Genomic DNA, 21,570 nt, shown 5'->3' with positions numbered 1-21,570 from the left:
CAGTAAACAAACATTTAATGTGAATTTGGTATATGGGGTCGATAGGCACCCTCCTTTTTAATCCTGCAGAGTGTTTCAAAGTGCAGCCTGGTGATGACTCACTAATTTATCTGCATGTTTGTCACACAATAAACTGTCAATGAACTTAAGTGTCTCCATACTCAGTGTGTTGATAGGTTTTGTGTGTGCATTCTTGCACGGCCAAGAGGTCTTTGCCTGCAGTGTGTGTCACTGAGGCAGCTTGACTGATGATGATTGTTTCTAGCTGTCAGACAGAAAACATCCTGTGCACCAAGAACCATGTGAGGCTGCATTTAATGACCTCAACACATGCTGGAATTCTGAGAACCAATGGTGAGGTAATAACTAGTCTGTGCATAAATCTGCGTTTCAATGCAGATGCCCTGATTCAAAATGATCCATGTATGTTTCCTATATGTGCTAAGATGATTGATAAATGAAAACATGTTATCAGTGGCGGGACTTGATGTGGATGTAAAACTAGATGAGCTCTCCAAAAAAAAATTGTCGCATTTTTCCAGACTCAGATTATTTGTTTGTCTGACTAAATTTTATTGAATATTTGCTTAGGTTTGTTGTTTTCTCTTCATATTACACTAAGCAAATACAAGGATAAATTGTTATACAGGATAAACTGCATTTCAAATGATCAAAGGTTGACATAAAACTCTTCAATTTAACTTTGAAAATAATTTTATGTGCGAGTTGTTGCATGATGAAAATCTGTTCTATAAGTTTAAAGTTTAAAGTTTTTTTGAAGTAGCGCATTTGGTGCATTATACTTGAGGCGTTGCACTGACAGTTAGGCAGTTTAGCTGAAGGTCTCCTGCAAATGTTTGCAGTCTCAGGTCATGACTTAAACACAACCCTCATTTCATCAGAGAGCAACTAAATAATCCAGGTAGGGTTTTGTGGAGGCCCAGACATAACATTAAAAAAAAAAGAAAAAAAAGCACATTTTTACCGAATGCATAATTTGTGGCCACTAAATAGTATTTTTTGCACTAAAATTAGAATTTTGTGGCCACAATTTAAGTTTTCGTGGGAACAAATGAACATTTTACTCACATTTTGTGGGGAAAAAATTTGCATTTTGTGCACACATATTAGTAGTTTATGGCCACAAATTAGCAAAAGGAATTGCAGATACTAAAATACAAATTCGTCCACACAAAATGTTGATTTATACATAACAAATACTAATTAGTGCACATAAAATGCTAATTCATCAGCACAAAGTTCTAAACTATGCACAAAAACTTTAATTTGTTGGAAGAAAATGCTAATTAAAAGTGCGCAAAATGCTAATTTCTTTGCTTAAGATACTAATTAAGGCACACAAAATACTAATTGGTCCACACAAAATGCTAATTTGTCTGTAGAAAATGGAAATTTGTGGCAGAAAACACAAATCAGTGTGCACAAAATGCTAATTTGTGTGCACAACATACCAATCAATGTACACAAAATGCTAATTACTGTGCAAAACTGTTAATTTGTGTGCAGAAAGTGTTCACTTGTGTTCACAAAATATAAATTAGTCCACACAAAATGTTAATTGAAATGCAGAAAATTTTAATATGAAAGCACAAAATACTGAATGTACACAAAATGCTAATTTGTGCCCAAAAATGCTAATAAATTATTTACCCTTGGCCACAAAATTTTATTTGAGGGAACAGTTTATTTTTTAAGAACGTCAGGTGTAGGGTTATGTAGTTTTAAAATTTGAGGGCCATGATATTATTGTTTTTTGTCAAGTACTTTACACTTTCTTTTTCATGTCTTTCTTTATTATTGTACTGTAGCAAATTAGGTGATCTTATAAAGTTCGTCCAAAATTTACTGTGTACAAAATCAGTGAATTAAATGCACTAATAAATATTCATGAGGAACAATAACAACATTTTTGGTTGAAATATTTAATGACATAAAGAAACAAATAACTTTTGTGGTGCTGAAAAAAAAAACTTAAGGGTATCCTAAATTGGGAAGTCTTTCAGCCCAAAACCCAAATTTGGAGGCACTTGTTGGATTCTTTAGAAGCCTCAGATAGAACGCCTCCTGCAGGTAGAATAATCTGAGTAGCCAAATTGTCAATTAGATGCTACGGAAACTGTGAGCCTCAAGCTATAATGTCAGAAAAAACAATATTGCTCTACATAGTCTGCCTGTGCATTTAAAAACTAAACCAGTAGCTGTTATAAGGGGACACAAAACCATCTGATATCTTTGTTTTAAATAATTTAGCTCTTTGTATTCAATCAACCTCAGAAAAAAAATATGTATTAACGTTAATGTGTTCTACATACTTATAGAACTGTAATTTTCCTTTGGCGAGTAAAAAAGTGACCACATTTGCTTCGCTTCCTTCAGAATAAAAGTTTACTGGGTGTTGCTCATACACCAGCAAAGGTAAACATTTTCTTTATTGTGCAGACATTATTGTTTCTTCTTCTTTTATTTTCGTGCCTTTTTCTCTGAGCACAGGAAGGATGCAGTCACCATGAAACGAGCTTGGAGGTCTTCAGACCACACACAGAGAAACGCCAGGATCTCGCCACTTGCCTTCATCCTTTCCTTTCCTTTCTTACTCCTCACTTTTTGCACCTCGTTCTCACATTTTTTCCCTACATTTGATTTCCTTTGCGAACCCATCTGGACCGAACAGGGTAGAGCTGTTGTGTACACCTTTGTGCACCTCTATCTCCACTCTGGCAGCAAGTTGTGGTCTTTTGTTTATTTGAAAAGCTGATGTGAACTGCTGAGACGATGGTCACTTACCAAGATATTTGTGCCTGTGAGACCACCCAGCCAGCAGGCAAAAGACAGAGTTTAGACTTTTTCTTTTTTTTCTTTTTTCCTCAACGCCTCCGCTGTTCCCACAGCTTAGAGCTGAATGAGATTAATCCTGCTCTGTCGCCAGCATGTGTGGTTATGACACTGTCTAGATCAGTCTTGGAACATCCAGCTCAAAGGGATGTTGAAAAAGCAACGTGTGTTTTATTTTCTGAGACAAACAGTGAATCCCAAATGTTTATTTTCAAAGAAATTTTCTGCTCTATCTGTAAATGGTTGTTGTAAAACTTCACTTTTTATTTATAAAAAGGCATCTCATCCTATGAAAGGAGGAAAAACAATGGAGGCATTTCTGTATGAAAAAAGACTAAAAAGACATTCTGTTGGAATACAGGGGTATATTTGGATGAACTTGCAACAATAACAAGAAGTTAGACCACCAGTTTGATTGTTTATATTTACGTTGTTTCAAAAATTAATCGTCCAAGAAGACACTGATTCACAGTGAGCAAGCACACCAAATGCACTGGTTGCTGCATATGAAAGTAGTTATCTTTTCACGTTACTGGAAAGAGTTCATTAAGGGTTTCTTGTAGGAAGCATAAAGACATAAAAGGCCTTGCCCTGCTTGGTCTGGCATGGTAGCTGATACTGTGGATAAGTATCCCATTGGGTGGCACGATTTGGGACTTGAGGATTTACAGTGTCTCCAGACCACACACAGATCCAATGAGAGAGGAAAGGTGAATGACAGGAGCAATGAGATAGGAAACATGGGCAGAAAATGAGTAGATAAGGGCTTTGGGGTAAACTGAAGAGTCCGTCTGTTACAGTATATTCTGTATCAGCTTTTTTTAAGGAATGAAAAAAGGGATGGACGTTAATATTAATCATATATATCATATGATAGATCACTTTCTGCAAAAATTGCGCTGTAGGGTTACATAGACCCACTCAAATGAAAATTGTGTTTTTAACATTTTCTAGAGCCATTTTTTCATGATGGAAGACATATATTTAGAAAATTAAACATGAAACTGGATTTCTGAGAATTTTATTATTCAAATCGTGGAGAATCAAGAGCAAACAACAAAACTGTAGCAGTGATGTTGGTGCTACAGTCAGCAGATCATTCCTCCATTCCAATGCATCCACCAACAAACAAATAGATCCAAACTGTACTACTGAATATCTCCAATATCACTTGCCATTTTTGTTGCACCCATAATGTTCGGTTGGGGTTTTGAGGGACTGTAAGCTAGTGGGAGAGTGTACAGATAAAAGAACAGTCCCACCCAAAATTCAGAGGTGAGTTTCTAGAGAACTATGTCCTAGAAAAAAATACAAGCTGTTTTATTTGGCCTAAAAGTGGCATCATCCTAATTAAAAGACCACTGAGTATGCTATCTTATGCTATCTTATGGGGTCCAGATGACCCCACTTTTAATGTAAACATTCCTAGGATAGCACAAGGGTTACGGTTGATACGGAACAATTGGTGTTGCAGAGAAATAAAAGTTGCAAATGGTTGTGAGGACAGCAGAGAAGATCACCGGCTGCTGTCACTCAAAGTCCAAAACATCACCAAACACAGTTTAAACCCTTGACATCCCCCAAATGGACTGAGGCAGCTTCTACAGACAGAAAGTACTTTATTTTTTACTTTTTTACACATTTTATTTTTGGTGTTCTTGTTCTTGAGTTGCTGTTCAATATTGTTGTACTGGTACAATGACAATAATTGTTTAATTTTTTTTACCTTTATTTCGTACAGAGGCAAAAAAAGTATTTGTCAGTCATCAGCTGTGGAAAAAGAGAGAGGACTGTTATGTTCATTAAATGTCAACTGAATGACAAAAAAAGAATGTCAAATATAATCATATTGTATTATTTTAAGGATTTATTTGTGTTTTGGTGCATTCAGCTTCTATAGATTGGCAATATTCATGCTCCCCACAGACTTGTTGCATTTTTTCAAGAATCTCCTCTGTCCTCCACTCCTTACCTGCATTAATATCACCCGTTTGAAATGCTTATCTATATAAAAACACTTGCACATAGCCTCAGACAGTGAGAGTGCATCATCTTCATCATGTCCAAGACCAAAGAGCTGTCAAAGGACACCAGATACAAGATTATTAATCTGAACAAGACTGGAATGAACCAATTTACAATAATTAAGCATATTTGGTGAGAAGAAATCAACTGTTGGAGCAATTATTAGAAAATATAAGAAATATAAAATCACTGTCTGTCTCCCTCCACCTTCATGCTAGATCTCACCTCACAGCTGTAAGCTCAACAAAAAGAGTGCATGCCTGAATGCACTCAGAGTTCACTGGGACTAAAATCCAATGAATTAGCTAATATTAGCTTTAAAACAACGTGTTTCCAGAAGCTTCCTTACATGATAGATCAGAAATAAAAGCCAGGAAGCTACAATTCATGCTCTCTGTAATATAAGATGCATAATTCATCAAATATTTCATGAAACTGAAGAGTCATTCTTAAGCTCATTGATCTCTCAAATACTTATTTATTGGTTAAGTCTGAATAGTTTGGTAGACTTCATTTTTATTGGATGGGAAATGCAAAAATACTGCTTATTTTGGCATGCAGAAGGTGTTGTTAAAGACTTAAATACAGGATATTGGTGAATGGAATCTCACAGGATTTGGAGTTGGCATCACATGTAGGCAGCAGGAAACCTGAAAAGGGAAATTTAAACAGAATAGCATGGCAAAAAAGGAAAAAGTAAAGAACAAAAATTGCTGTTTTTGAATTTTTAAAAGCAACTATTGAACTTTTGGAGAAAAAATGAGAAAACGATTCTTAACTCCTTCACCCTCTTTAGGACTCCACTTAATTAAGCATCACCTTGATTGGAAAAACACAGAAGATTTTTTTTACTTAATTTAAAATAATTTCAGGCATGGATGTGTTGAAATGAGTGCTTTGCAATTTCTTTTATTTGTCATTTCGGCATATAAATGGACTTTTAGTTGCTCAATTTGCTGCACAACATCAATAAATTTACATAAAAAGCATTAATAAATTGACAGTTAAAGGAAAGTACAGCAAAACGATCGCAGAAAACAACTTTGTTAAGAAAATTCTTCCAAAAAACATAATTTGGAGTGAATGGCACAGATGTAATGTGATGGGTTAGGCTTTTACATCATTTTGGCACAGCAAAAAAAAAAAAAAACTCTAATCTCTTACTTAAGCACTTAATGAACAAAGTTATGTCACTTTTTGAAATAGACGTCTGCATTGATTGTAACTGAACCAGACCATCTTGTTAGATCAATACCAACCTTCAAAGAGCGTTCTAACCTCTCTACGATAAAAAAAAAAAAAAATCTCTCTGCTATCGGCCCTATACATAAAGTGGGTCAAAACTCACAACCTAAAACAACTTTTCCAGAGGGTCTAAATTGCTGAATACCTGGAGGTTGAAAAATAAGTTCACAAAAGAGTATAATTGTAAAGGAAATATTTTTCATTTTATGTTATTCAGTAAAAAGGCGGATCTTTTTTTACAACAGTGTGCAATGACAGATGTGTCTATATGGTGCAGTGACACTGACAGATTTAAACAAACAATGTCACATTGTTTTAAAGAAACAACATAATGGCACAAAAATATGCCAATAAATACAAAAACCGTAAATCCTTCTTGGTAGATTTTATGTTCCCCGAGGGGCCTTTCTGTGATTCACCGTAAAGTTTTCCAGAGCTGGTGTATGAGGAGGAGTGCTGCAAAGCCATGAAGCAAAATGTAATGTGTGCTAAATGGTCCATAGGCATGGACTGGCCCGGCCCTGGAAGCCCCTCCGGACCCCATATGGTGAATGAGTGTGCACTACACGCATGGACGCATGGCCTGACTCCCTGCAGGACGGCTCCCTTCCGGGTAACATCCCATAAAACATTGAGACAAATATGCAAAAACATTCACATAAAGGTTTTACACAAAAGCATGTTGGTGGCTTTCCAAACTAAGCAAAATGAAACTAAACTACATATAATGTGGAATCATTTCTCATTGCATATACGTTGCTATTAAGATTGTGCTTTTCCTAATCCATATGGAAACACATGCATATAGTTGCAGGATCATTTCCTAACAATTAGAAAATTGTACAAATGGAAACTCTAATAGTGACTTTTCTTTTGCAACTATTCCTAAAAATGTGCAATTCACAACACAATGTGCTACTCCCTGATTGTAGCTATGAATTGCAAAGTACAAGGGAATATAATTGCATGCCTGAGAAATGGACATTCTGCTGAATTGGAGCTTTTTGTGTGGCCTCTTTGTGAAGACGTGCAGTCATGCAGTTCTCCGAGAGCCCCGGTCACGTTGGGTAAGAGGTGGTTCAGAAGAGTAAAAGAGGGGGAACTACTGTCAAGTGGCCAGAAATCTTTTTTGAAAGATCAAACACTTAAAGAGAGTCTGTGGCAGCAGAACTGCGGTTAATGCCAGAGTGGAGCAAAACCACAAAATTCAGAGGCTCTGTCTACTGTCTGCTCTGCTTTGTAGGCCACATTCTTGTTGACGGTCAGCTAATCAGCTGTTCTAACTGGCTGTATGTTTGCCAAAAACTCAGGTACTTATTGAATGTGTGTTCACACATACCACTGTCACCATTACGCTTGAGGTGACTGAATCAGGGTTTTCCATTGGGTCTCGCCGTAATGAGAGGAAGTTTGAAACACGGTGCCTTGCAGAGTTTTTTTTCCATTGCACTGGGAAAACAAAAGGAACAAGCCAATAAAATCGGGTCATCTGAGGCTTTTACGTAGTTAGACCTCTGTGACGTTTAAAGCGAACTTAATCATCAATGTTGCAGGGACAGAGTGCACGTGTGAAAGCGGTTTGGATGCGTGACAAACTGGACGATGTTCAAAGATGCTTGGAAGAGATTCAGTGTTTATACAAGTTTATTAAAAAGAATTGCAGCCCTTTTGTCTCTGACGTTTTCTCACACCCAACTTGTCACATACAAAGCTTGGTCAGGATTTACTGGAGTCAAATATTTTGTAATATAATCTTTTTATCCTTGCTTTAAAGGTTTTTTTTTTTTTAACTGTTTGGCTGGACCAAGCCAGATCTAACATTCCCTAAAGAAGTTCTCCTTCATTCTAAAATATTTTAATGCTATGAAAATGGTTTACTTATATTATTAAATAAAAAAAATGTGCGAGGAAACTCATATAACTTGGTGAAATGGGGATATTTTTGGAGGGTCTTTAAATGACCAAAACTGTAGAATGAGTTTTTACAAGTAAAAATACCTGTATTTATTTAAAGTGATGCAAAAGATGTGTTAAAAAGCATGTAATTTGTGTTATTTAATAACTGTTTATCATGTCTTTTGCCAATTGTGATACTTATTTTTACTCTATTTATACTTAGATATACGCATATATCTATTACACTTACATCACATTATTGGTCACATACTAACTAATTTGATTTTATTGTTACTTTTTTTATTTGCTCTTTTCACATGTATTTTTTAATAATTGTGACTAATTAGTAGTTTTATGTTTTTTCTCCTATGCATATTCTATATTTTTAAGTTGCATTAGCTGGAGACCTTAAATTAGCATTTTAGGTTTTTTGCCTCTGCCTGTACTGTATTTAATTCTCTTTGAACCCTTTGGAACCAACAGACGCCTGAGAGTGAACTCAGCATAATAAAACTGTTTAAAATAAACCAGATTATTTCAATATTCTGTGATTTAGAGTTTTATAAAGGAAAAGGAGAATAGGACAATTATTTGTAGTTTCTGGACAACAGTTATCTTTTATTTTAGTAAGATTTTCATTCTTTTCCACAGACACAATTTGGAAAACTTGTAAAAAAAAAAAACAAATAAAAAAGCAGAAAAAAAAATCCCGGAAAAATGTCAAATGAACTGTAAATTCCCCAGAAGAAAAACTCAAATGTTTTGGTCTGTCTGGAAGCTGAAGCCACACAGGCTGACTGAAATGCAGACAACATCTGCATGAATGTTTATATATTTGGCACTAAGAAATCTGTGAATTTATATATATATATATATATATATATATATTACAGGTCATGATTAATTAATCACACAAAAACGTTAATTGCATGGCAGCACTACAGATTTCTTGCATTTTTTCTTGTATTTGTATTAAAAATATGTAACTTAGTTTGTTGAAAACATGTGTTATTGTTATTTTTTTAATCACACCTAAAACTTTCATTCTTTGTTGTAAAAGTGGTTCACTAAATATTTGTGGGGTTTCCACAGCAAGTTTAAGTAATTTTTGTCAGACAGAATTTTCTGTTTTGTTCTATGTGTAAAAACTATAAACTAAACTTATAATGATCAAATTTGAAGACCCAGATGCATTTAAGCACAGAAAAAAATACACTTTACATAGAAATTTGTTTAATTTTCATCTATATGAGGATTTAAAGTCAAATTTCATACAAGGAACTCATAACCTCCATTAAAATATTTTGTAAAATGTGTTATCAATGTTAAGTCTGGGTTAGAACTAGCACTGGAAAATTAAACAATTTTCACAGTTAATCACCAATTAATTATTCAGTTCCTGACAAATAAGCAACAAAACAAGACTAATTCTTGATGTTTGAAAAAAAAATCTTTTTGAAAATTTAAACCCCACACCTCATTCATCGCAGTTCTTTGACCAGATGGTCATCTGTGAAAATGTTAGATTATGAGAACTTCTTATCTGTAGCCAATGATCTATTCATCTCCACAGTCACTGATCCAGTGAGAATGTAGTATTGTGAATGGAGCCAAAGACGGCCCTCGTGGTTCAGTGAGAGAACAAGTGTGAGAAAGATCTATCTAGTGGAATATGTAAACCATTTGACAGCAGTGTTTGGGCTTTCTTTATGAGAACATCTGCAGCAGCTGCCCTATAAATTTCCAGGGATGAGAAGGAAGGAACAAAAGGTTCGATTTTTGTATGGCAGTGTACCATGGCAAAAAGCGAACCTTGCTGCTCTTCATCTGTAGCGCTGTGGAGTTTAGGGATAGTCAAATCAGGGATGCAAAAGTAAAATGTTGATGTGTCACTTTAATTCAACATGGAAACAGAGCCTTCAAGATAGCCAACAGAGCAAATATTTTCTCCAGCTTAAGAGCAGGTTTTAAAGTCAGACTTACATTTGATTTATGGTTTTGTGTGTAGCTCTAGAAGTATTGGTTAATATAATGATGATTACATTCACCAGAATAATTTTATCATCTAACCACTTGCAGCTTCTGCACCATAGACCAACACTATATATAATTTAATTTAAGATTGTGATTAGAGTATTCGTCATATAGCAGTAAGCATCATATTTATGCTGATTAAAAAAAGATGAAAAAAAAAACATAAAAAAGTGGCCTAACAGGTTTGCAGATAAGAGGTGGGATTACAAAAACATGTAAGATTTAGTGCTGAGTAGAAGACTGTCAGCTTCTTGATTTGTTTTAGTTGTTTTTAATAATAATAATAATAATAATAATAATAATAATAATAATAATAATAATAAAAGTAAATACGTATTTTTTTATTTGTTTAAAATGGATCGCTTAAATAAGATATGTTTTTGCGATTACTTTGGATCACAGGAAAATAACAATGAACAGTCGATTGCGCCCAGCACTTTCGCTAAAAGTTTAATTTATTTAATTAATATATTTTAAGTAAAAAATATATGTGGGTAATATGTAGCAATTTTATAGTTTTTCAAGCATTCTTTAATTCGGTTAATATTTTTCTTGCATTTATTTAAAACAGCTAAAATCTGTCGAAAGTGCCGTGCCGGTTGCTCAACTACAATAACAGAAGCATTTGTGAGGCAGCGCTTGGTTTTACCGTAGCTTTGTGTTTTTCGGTTTGTTAAAATAGAATGAAATGCAGAGCAGTCCTTAAACAATTTAGTTTAAAAATTATGCGCTTAAAATTGTTTTCTTAAAGTTTCACGACTGCCGTTATGTCGTAAATACTTGCCAAGCTAATAAGCTAGCAAGGAAACTGAGCAGCTTCTCCTCTCCTGAGGCACAAACCAAAAAGAATCCTGATGGCTTTAACTTCAGCTGCTGAAGAAGGTTTGTATGGCGACTTTATTATGACCTTCTATCACTCATAGCTTAATATATTCATAGATTAGTGTTTTATAGTTGCTTTTTGGTGATTTAAGAGTTTATGATTATTGTTATTTTAAGTTAAATCTAAAGAGAAAGTTAGTTGTATTGGTTTTTATCATGTACGTTATGATTTCTACTCTCTGTATGTTGCAGCCAGCCATGAAATTAATTGTCTGGCACCGGCTTCAAGAGATGGAGTCACCAAAGATGCAGAAGATGATACATCTGTCTCCAGAACAAGCATGAATTCAGATTTCAGCCATCTGACCCGGGAGAAACCTGTGTTTCCCGGTGGTGGCACTAACCCCAGTTGCTTCGTCCCCCTAAGTTTAAGTGATGAAGACAGAGTTCCCTACACTATCAACAGATACCTGAGGGACTACCAGAGGGAAGGCATCAAATTAATTTACAATAACTACATCCGCTCCTCTGGTTGTATCCTCGGTGATGACATGGGGCTTGGAAAAACTGTACAGGTAAGCTGTAAAACTATCAACAAGATTTATAAGCATGTAAGCGTTAAATCTTAATGTGGCGACGCATGACGATTTCCTTCACCATTTTACTCCAGGTCATTGGTTTTCTAGCTGCTATGCTGCACAAAACGGGCACATGGGAGGACGTAGAGAACAACCGGCCTCTGTTTCTGCAAAGTCAGATGCCCTCCAAGGAGTCTAATCCAAATAAAGTATTACTTTTGCTCAAAACAAGTACTGCTTGGTAGACATTTATTGATCAATATTCCTCCATTATTAGCTTTTTAAAATGCCTTTTAAATGATCTTGTCCAGGTGTTTCTCATCGTGGCTCCGCTGTCAGTGCTGTATAACTGGAAAGATGAACTGGACACGTGGGGTTACTTCCAGTGTGTTGTGGTCCATGGCCTGAGGAAAGAGGTGGAGCTGGCACGGATCAGCAACGGTCGTATTGAGATCGCTCTTACCACCTATGAGACACTTCGACTGTGTTTGGATCAATTTAATATGTAAGGATTTGATTAGAAAGACATCAGCAGACCAAAATATTAAATCAGTTGCTACACAGGTTGTATATTTATACCCAGATCCCACAAAAAAATCAAATTTCTTATTTACCAACTATAGCTACCTTTGTTTTCAATTATATTTTAGTTTTAGGAGCACAGAAGATCTTAATTTAATGGGGTGGTGTAATGTTGTTAGTTTTTTCAGCTGCGCAGTTGTTCTGTCAAAAAATAGTAACACATAAAAACTAATTTCATCATTGCTGACTTTTGACGTAAACTCAGAAATATCTCTGTCCTCCCTGCAGGGTCAATTGGTCAGCTGTGGTCGTTGATGAGGCCCACAAGATAAAAAATCCAAACTCTCAAATCACTCAAGCCATGAAGGGCCTGAGATGTAAGGTGAGCAGATTTTTGTCGAGTTATTGTAACATTGTCATTTTCTGAAAGCATTGCCATTCGGATTATGTATAGAACAGTGCTGCCAGCAATTAACGGTTTTATGGGATTAATTAATCATGACCTGTAATTGATTAGTCTAAGTAAATTATTTTTAATCATATCTAATAATTGCTGTGACAAGCTTCAATTTGATGTATTTTCATTTAAATTTGTGAAAATTTGTTTTGAAAGTGTGTTTACTTTAACACCACCCATGGGTAGATTTTTCAATCTCGAATAATTGAAGAACTATAAAGCAGCACATTGATAACGCCACAGTAGTGACACATACAGGGATATCATGAAATGCACGCACTGAGGGCGATTTAAAACACGTTTTCAGATTAGTTTTAAATTAAGTGTTCATACATGTAAACAGTTGGAACCTTGTTTAATATTTTAGAACATGACAGTAGTTATAGATAAAAATGCAATTAAAAATAAAAACTAATTTCTCTGTATTCAAATAGCTGTGATTCATGTACTAATTTGACACCCCTAGAAAGGTTTGTTAGTTTTTCTAGTACTTAAAATGATCAGAAAAGGATGAAACACAGTAAAACATTAGTTTTAATTACTGTAAGTAATACCAGCACCATTGTGATTCTTTGCATAATGTTGTTATTCCTTTCTCTTTGGTTTTTATCAGGTCAGAATTGGACTCACTGGGACCATTTTACAGAACAATCTTGAGGAGCTTTGGTGTGTCATGGATTGGTAGGTTCAACAACAAATTTTAATTTATTACTTTTATAAAACTAGTTATTTATTAGGCATGTGTTTGGGCATGTTTGCCTGAATTAGTTCTTTATTTTTTTGTCTTTATCTAGGGCTGTACCAGGCTGTCTTGGCCACTTGGGACATTTCAAGAACAAATTCTCCGACCCAGTTGAGCAAGGCCAGAGGCACAGTGCAACCAAACGGACCCTTGCTACAGGGAGGAAGACTGTTAAAGCTCTGGTGAAGAAGATTTCTCCCTGGTTCTTCAGGAGAACTAAAGCTCTGATCAGAGAACAGCTGCCAAAGAAGGATGACAGGGTAAGATGAGAAACTGGAACATGAACTTTAATGGGTTTCTTAGAAACTCCCAACTCACCAATCAACTTTAGGCCTAATATTTTTCTTATATATTTATATATAGTCAGCAAAATAAGAAGAGACATTCCCCCCAGCTGTGTTTGCCTTTAGCACAAAATGACAACGTGGGTTCTCATTTATCTAGGTGACGTTTTGAGTTAAGTCTTGGTGTCTGATGGTTCATCAGAAAGGATGAATCCACTTGGATGAGTGGCAGACCGTTTCAAAGGAAGAAGTCCAGATGCCATGACTCAACTTCAAGACTGTAGCACAATAATTACAGGGATGGGGACCTGCAAGTATTCCTTAGAAGCTTCATCAAGCAGAACATGTCTAATCTTCTGTCTTGTGGAATCCTTGTTGCTTCCCAGAAGCACAAACAGTACTAGAACTTAATCCCTCAGGGGGAAAAAAATCACTAGATACCCTTTTTTCTTTCTTTAAAAATTCTTAACTTTTTGTATTATTTCCTTTAGGAGTCCACAACAAAAAGTTAAAATTTATTTTATAGTAAAATGCACAGTTGGTGTGAGGAAGAAGATGGAGAAATGTGTTTGTCTCACTGCATCAGTTTGACAATGTTTACATTTTTGAGAGAGATGCCAATATTCTGACCCTAAAGTTACACACTGTAGAGCAAAGATAAGTAAGTCAAAATGACTTTGAACCTGGTAACATGTCTTAAATGTCTAAAAACAAGGTTTTCTGTGACACCAGAGGGTAAATAGCTTTGTAGCTAACTCTAGAACATTTGCAGCAATGCTTTTTTGCAATGTCGCTACCAAATACATGAACAAATAAATAAATTCAATCTTTGCAAATATAAAATAGTTTGCAATGAAAAAAAAAACAACAAAGAAATCTGCTTCATTCGGAAACGGGACCATCTGGATCAGGGATGGATTCTTAGACCCCCAATCCTGCTTGTTTAATTTTCACTATCTGACATGTTCTGATTGGTGGGACACACCTGATCCAGGTAATCAGCTGTGAGTAGGGCAGTGATATCTAGAAAACATGCAGACACAGCAGCCTTTTAGACCTGGAGTTACCCAGCTCTCATCTAGATTTTTGCTAAAGAATTTTCACGACTCAGAAGTGTTTCATCACAAAAGATCCAACCTGTTGTCACTTAAACTTTAAAGTTTTTTCATTCTAATTTTTTCTATTGAACCCAATAGAAATAAATACAAGTATTCTTTATTATTACTACAGTAAATGAGATGTTAGAAGGTTTATCTGAAACCCTAAAAACCTCTTTTAAAATGTTGTTATTGTGCCAAATGCAATGCCTTTCAGTTAAATTGAAGCATTACCATGTGGTGTTTGGTCACAGGTGGTGTACTGCTCTCTAACAGACTTCCAGCAGACTGTGTATCAAGCTGTGTTGGACACGGAGGATGTGACTCTGCTGCTGAGATCCTCAGAGAAATGTGATTGTCAAAGCGGTCGAACCCGCAGAAGCTGCTGCTATAAAGTTAGTTGACATCATGGTGCAGTTTATCATTTCTTCTGTCAAATTTGAATAAAAAAACTAAACTGAGTTTTTTATTTAAGACATATACATGTTTTAAAAGTCAGCTTTTTGGAAAGTTGTTTCTTTTTTAATTTGGAAAAATATTTGCCATTTACTTTTAGTTCTCTTTCAAAAAGAAGATGTTTTTGAAATTTGTTGAAATTCAACTGTTTCTAAAGAAAGATTCAAAGTAAAATAAATGGTCTTTTTATAAAACAATAAAATTCTCTTTTATTTCAGAAAAACTCCGAAGGGGCTCATATAGCAGAACTCTATTTTAGTTACTTGGCCATTCTGAGGAAAACTGCAAACCACACTGCACTGCTTCAGTTCACTCCTGGAACCAGCAAAAAACAGGTCAGATGTTATTTGCTCTTTAATATTACACTGGATTTTTATTTTAATGTTCACTATCTTTTCTTGAGTTTTGCCTATTAATGCAAGTCTTCTGTGTTTTACAGGAGAAGTATGTGAGTTCTATCTGTGCAAAGGTTTTTCAGAATTTCCCTGACTTTGTGCAGAGATGCAAAAATGAGGCTTTTGAAGCTCTGTCAGACCCAGCATACAGTGGAAAAATGAAGGTATGGTCATAAAATATTTTTTTTTTGTTTTGTATTTTATTTATTTATTCATTTTGAATTCTGGCTGGTTACATTTCTGCATTTTCTTTCAGGTGCTGCAGAAATTACTCAAATACTATTTGCAAAAAAGAAGCAAAATTCTCATCTTTTCTCTGTCAACAAAGGTTAGGTTTCTTCAGTTATGGGTTTTTTAGGAGTTTCTTTTTTGAACTTATTTTATCTCGTTTTTTTTAGGGCCTGATGTGACATTTAACACAGCTGGTTTGTTTCATACATGACATTATTTTTGTTCTTACTTTATAAATGTTTTTTCTCTGTAAGTTACAGTAGAATGTTCTATGATTTTTAAGTGCACTTACTGGGTGCTAGTTTCACTGGATCACAAATCAGTTGTGTGTGTTTGTTTATTTAAATGCTCATTTGTATGTGTTTGTTTGACATGTCAGCTGTTAAATGTGCTGGAGAGCTACTGCAAGGCAGAAGGAATGGACTACAGCCGATTGGATGGAACCACCAAATCCAAAGAGAGAGTCCAGATAGTGAAAGATTTCAACAGCTCCTCTCATATAAATCTATGCCTGGTGTCAACGATGTAAGTTTGAAATCATGCAAATAAAAGGAAAAACTCAAAGTGTCCAAGCAAACCAGCATATTACAAATGATCAAATATGAGCGTTTATTTCCAACAAAAGTTACTTTCTATTTTTGGGCCTCCTTTTTTAGGGCAGGGGGTCTTGGGCTTAACTTTGTCGGTGCTAATGTGGTGGTGCTGTTCGATCCCACCTGGAATCCTGCTAATGATCTACAAGCAATAGACAGGTAAATACTGGGGCAGTTTCTATTTATGTATTTTTTTTCTTATAAATGTCTGTGCTATCTAATAATTATTTAGTAGCCATTAATTGTTGTGTGCATTGTGTAAATGTTTGTCATAAAGGCACAAAGCAAGACTGACAAATGAATTCCGTTGTGTGTTTTCAGGGCTTATCGTATCGGTCAGTGCAGAGATGTTACTGTTCTTCGACTGATCTCATTGGGGACCGTAGAAGAAATTATCTACCTCAGACAAGTTTACAAACAGGTACAGAAAGGTTACAATTTCTAATAGGAATATAGGACAAAATAGGAATCTTACTTTGATGAGATCAGTCTTTCCCAACCCTGGTTCTCAAAGAACACCGTCCTGCCTGTTTTCCATGTTGCCTTCCTGAGGTTCATGTGATTTAGCTCATCAAGGAAACTGTGAATAGAATAGAATAGAATGTATTTATTGTCATCGGACAAGGTTAAAAAAGAATCATAGTAATAAAACGAATACAAAAGCAGTATAAATATGCTATATATGCACACATTGCAATGCCTTTGTAACTCTAAATTTCAGAACCTGATTGACCATGAATAATAACTGTTTTTGAGTTTGTTGGTTCTGGCTTCTTAGGATTCTTATCGCCTCTGTGATGGCAGTAGTTCAGGGGGAGGCAGGTGTGTTTGCAAAGGTCGGATTAAAAAAAAATCTTTTCAGTTCTCACGAAGATCAGATTTGAGAGTAAAAAACTTAAATATATTTCTAAAAAAAATTTTCAAAAAATTATGGCAAAAGTTGTTTTTTTTTGCATTTAGGAACAATATTTTATGACACCAGCAAATAGTGTAGAAATAAAGTTGACCCTTTAAAGTAAAAATCAAATCAGTCCTGATGTTTAGTACCGATTTATTGTTTAGTAATATAATTTACAATATGTGATGTAAGATTTCTTTTTTTTTTAATGAAAGATTAGGAAATAGTTTTGGAAATTATTTAACTATTGATAAATGAAAAAGCATCTTTCAGACTCAGAATAAGATTTAAAAAAAAATAACTTTACCAGTCATACTTTGAAATTCTGCTTTAAAATTTTGTATAATTATGAAAGCTAATAAATTATTCCCGTGTTAATTACTCAGTGTGTCATGTAATGATGTGAAATGTACCTGACTAAAAAGGCAAACATTTCTGTGTTGAATGAGTTTGGATTTTTGGATTTTTCAACAGCAACTGCAGTGTTCGGTGGTTGGCAAGCAGAGCGCCAGGCGGTATTTTGAAGCAGTGCAAGGCAACAGTGTCTATAAAGGAGAACTGTTTGGGATCAAAAACCTCTTCAGGCTGCAGACTCAGGGGACCTGCCTCACCCGCAGGATTCTAGAGGTCAGATAACCAACCTTTTATTCTTCCAATGACGATGTTTTCTGGAGCTGCACTCTGCATGTGTGCGTGGATAATTGCTGGCATGCCCAGAATCTAAACCTAGATACTTAAGGTTGTGCCACACTGCTGCTACGTCCACGTATTTCGGTCTTTCGTGATAAATGTGTGATATATGTAATTCATAATTATTTCAGGCGTTCGTCATACATTGATGTGCACAGATGTAAGTCAACGGTTCTCAACATGAATTCAGTTTCGAGCAGTTCAAAATTTTTGGTCGGTTGAGAATTGTGCCGTTTTTATGTGTTTTATTTAGTTTATAGGAAATAATTACATAAATCTGCAGGATTTTTTTTTAGATGATACACAAATTTGTGGTTTTCAACGACTGTTTTACGTATCTCTACATATGTATTGCACTTTTCATACGTATACCATTGATATGTCACGTTAAAATTATTATTATTAAAAATTCTATTTCTTATTGAAGTGTTAACCTTTTGTGGAATGTGTTCCAATCAGAGAGAAGGACTAGTGGAGGCTGGTGTGATGACAGCAAAAACTCACCAAGGCGATGAGAAAGAGGGAAACGACGTGAGTATCTGTGCAGATGTTGAAGATCCAGAACGTTTACCACTACGTGCTTACAACTCATCTCCCAAGTGAAAATCATTCAAAGTTCACATTTAAATGACAACTTCCATCAAGCGGGAACCTTATGATAAAATGTCAAACCACATTTCACTTTAGCATCTTTGTTTTATCATAACTAACTTCTGATTTGCCCAGGCAGTTAAACATTGTTAGTTGACCTGATGGAAGGCCCACATCACACTGCTGCCGATCTTCTTGTAGCAGAGTTCCCCTTTGAGGAGGAAGGGTGTTCCAGACAAGTACATGCAAGGGTCCAAAACAGCATTAGATTACATAAATGTACCATTTTTTTTTTTTTAATCACTATCATCTTTTTTGCAAATTCTTTTTATAGCTGGCTCTACGTGACCATTTAGCTTCTTGAAAGATGAAAGCTGGAAATGTGCTGCAGGAAGCTTTAGAACACACTTCCAAAACCTCTGAGGAATCTTAGATTTTACTGTTTGTGAATGTTTTTTTATATAAATGAGAAAGGAAAAAAAGGATAACTTTTGCTGCATTTTTTCCTAATGCATCACTTGTACATTTTTTTTGTTTTTGCGAGTCTGTTTAAAAGTTTCTTCGTTTCACTTTCCTTTTAGGAACCTGGTGAAATCCCTACTGGTCCTGCAGGGTCTAATGATGAAGCCGACAAGAGAAACGAAGCCTTAAAGGCCTCCAGAGATGTGCTGGACTTCAGCAGTCTGAGTGAATCGGAAGAAACAGAAGAGGAGAAACAAGGACAGAAAAGGAAAGCTTCAAACATGAGTTCTGACAGCAACGTGGGGAAAAATACCTCAGCCTCTGGTCGAATGAGTCTCCTCCAGCACGGTTTCTCCAGGCTTCTCGAAAGGGTCAAAGAAAGACCAGACAAAAGCAGTAGCTCAGGAACTGAAGACACTTCATCTGAAGAGGATGCCGAGGATCAAAAGATGAAGAATGCCGTTGAATCTGGAGCAGAAAACTGGAGCACAGAGAGAAAATCTGAAGACCGCAGAGATGAGGCTTTTCAGGAAACTGTTAGAATGAAAGAAAAAAGAGTGGAAGTGGTTGAAGATATAAACTCTTCACCAGAAAGGGAGCCAGCCAAAAAACACAGAAAACCAATTCTTAAATCACACCATTTTCAGGATTACTCTGATGAATCTGATGATTTGGACTTGGAAGCAAAGGCGCGACCCTCGAAGGAGGCTTTCGGTTTAAGCGGTAGAGGAGGAGAAAGTGGCAAGAGCCTCAAAGAAAAGAGAAGAAGTGCAAGTGTGAGGGACAAGACAAGATCTAAATACACCGCAGAAATAGAGGAATTCACATCTTCAGAGGATGAAGCTGGAAAAGGAGCCGTGAGGCCAAAAGCCGTTTCATTTACAAGTCTGAGAAAGCAGACGTCTCCAGCATCCAAAGAGAGAAATAGAACCATCGACTGTGTGCTAGGTTTGATTCACAGCTTTTATAGGGAATACATTGGAACCAAATCAATTCCAACATGAATGACCCGTTTTTCTTTAAAGGTGGAGTGCAGGAGGTGGTGTTTTCTCACTCAAATCAGCGTGTCGTGGGTGGAAGCAGAGCCGAAGAGCTGATCAGTAGAGCTGCTGTTCGGGACGTGTTTGAACGTAAAATGTACTCGCAGCTTCCAGCCAATAACTTAGTTGGTACCCAGGAGGTAAGAGCAGTTAGTGCTAATTAACTGCGGCAAATATTCAGGCAGCAAGACTCCCAGATGTTGGTTTTGGGTGATCAAAACTAATCAGTTTTAAATCCATAAAGCTTGATTATTTCTTTTGTTTTTTATTGTACCAGAGTCTGCCCACGAGCTTCCCACAAACTCCGCCTTGCCCTGCTGACGTCACCGAGCAGAGACCCAACGTGGAGCATCCCGTCCTCTTCTCCAGCAAGAGTACACACTGTAAAGGACATGTCACGGTCATCATCGGGGAGACTCCCAAAGCCATACAGAGGTAGTGAGAAGCAGAAAGTCATAACCTTAAAAGAAAATAGACAGTAAAGATAATGAGCGTAGGAAAAAGCACTGCAGAGTTTGGCTAATTTGCAGGAATTCCTGGCAGTGTTGGGACGGAGGCCAAAACGCACCAAAGCCGCAGTGTTTAGCGCCCCCACCTGGGCCTTTAAAGCTGCGTGCTTTTAATGTGTGTTTCTGTGACGGACCACCTCGGAGCTTTCCCTTCCACCTATTTCCCAGCATCGTGCCAAAGATTATCCGGTTATGATGAGGCTCATCAGTGCAGGAGTTTTCCCCTGCACGACCGCAGGCCTCCAGGGACCGAGCAGAAACGAACGCCTCAGGACATCCAAACCCACACCGACACACACAAACGCTGTGTGTTCATACATAACCACTGCATCACCTCCGGCTGCTCCCCTCCCAGAACTCATAGGCAGACTCGTAGACACCTTTATGGCTCCAGTCTCACCCCGGTCTCTGCCCAGAGGCAGTGAAAACACACACTCCAGTTACATCGATATCGCCTCAATTAACCTCGCTGTTTAATGAGTTGAATCCACATGCACGTCAGCTTTTTACTGCCATTACTTTTATTTATTGTTTTTCCAGAGAAAGCCACAAATGGTAGGAACATGAGCGTGCTGCAGCAGCACCAGTGACTTTTAAGTATTTGGGTTCCTTTGTCTGGTTAAAGCAGCGTTTTGATGACTGCCCAGGAAAAACACCTCATGCTACACTGCTGTCTGGAAAGGAGCCTGAGCTATTCGTCTTCAGCTCTGCACAGAATGTCAAAATATCACTATGTGGGGTTTCAAAAATGCTGCTTATTAATGACTTTTTAATTCATTGTGTGCTTGTATGTTGGCTTTTTTGTTTAAGGTTAAAGCCACAGTGCAATATCAGGTGAATTAAGCTGAGTTGATTCTTTCTGCACTATATAAACATGCATACATGTTTCCCCATTGGCAGGTTTTCTGTAAAGTCTCACTCCGATTATCTTTTGATCTACTGTAAAATCAATTCCAGTGGTCTTTTACTTATGATTATGCTGTTATTAGGCAAAATAAGTGTGTCATTTTTGAAGATATATTTTCTGCAGAGCTGCAGGAGCTCATTGAAAATGTACCTCTGAATTGTGGACAATTCAGACTCGGCTAATTTCCCATCAGCCCTTTGTTTACACTCTTTCCCACTAGTTTATAGCACCTCACAAGTCAAA

At 36.4% G+C, this 21,570-nt stretch overlaps 1 protein-coding gene across 1 annotated transcript in view; it reads left to right on the top strand.

Moving 5' to 3' along the window:
* Window positions 1-10,643: 10,643 nt before the first annotated feature.
* Window positions 10,644-21,570, top strand: part of ercc6l2 (excision repair cross-complementation group 6-like 2) — a 12,499-nt gene continuing 1,572 nt past the window's right edge. The window contains exons 1-19 of the mRNA XM_024275666.2: window positions 10,644-10,935; window positions 11,128-11,450; window positions 11,546-11,662; window positions 11,765-11,958; window positions 12,264-12,357; window positions 13,046-13,113; window positions 13,227-13,434; window positions 14,810-14,950; window positions 15,230-15,346; window positions 15,451-15,570; window positions 15,663-15,734; window positions 16,017-16,162; window positions 16,294-16,389; window positions 16,552-16,651; window positions 17,603-17,755; window positions 18,278-18,349; window positions 18,991-19,819; window positions 19,897-20,051; window positions 20,189-20,346. Of these exons, the coding sequence (XP_024131434.1) occupies window positions 10,908-10,935; window positions 11,128-11,450; window positions 11,546-11,662; window positions 11,765-11,958; window positions 12,264-12,357; window positions 13,046-13,113; window positions 13,227-13,434; window positions 14,810-14,950; window positions 15,230-15,346; window positions 15,451-15,570; window positions 15,663-15,734; window positions 16,017-16,162; window positions 16,294-16,389; window positions 16,552-16,651; window positions 17,603-17,755; window positions 18,278-18,349; window positions 18,991-19,819; window positions 19,897-20,051; window positions 20,189-20,346 (3,191 nt within the window). The 5' untranslated portion in view covers window positions 10,644-10,907. The remainder of the gene's footprint in view (window positions 10,936-11,127; window positions 11,451-11,545; window positions 11,663-11,764; window positions 11,959-12,263; window positions 12,358-13,045; window positions 13,114-13,226; window positions 13,435-14,809; window positions 14,951-15,229; window positions 15,347-15,450; window positions 15,571-15,662; window positions 15,735-16,016; window positions 16,163-16,293; window positions 16,390-16,551; window positions 16,652-17,602; window positions 17,756-18,277; window positions 18,350-18,990; window positions 19,820-19,896; window positions 20,052-20,188; window positions 20,347-21,570) is intronic.

This window comes from Oryzias melastigma, linkage group LG9 (assembly GCF_002922805.2).
Source record: "Oryzias melastigma strain HK-1 linkage group LG9, ASM292280v2, whole genome shotgun sequence".
NCBI classification, from domain to species: domain Eukaryota; kingdom Metazoa; phylum Chordata; class Actinopteri; order Beloniformes; family Adrianichthyidae; genus Oryzias; species Oryzias melastigma.
Note: the sequence above shows the minus strand (reverse complement) of the source record. Positions and strands in the feature narration are given on the sequence as shown.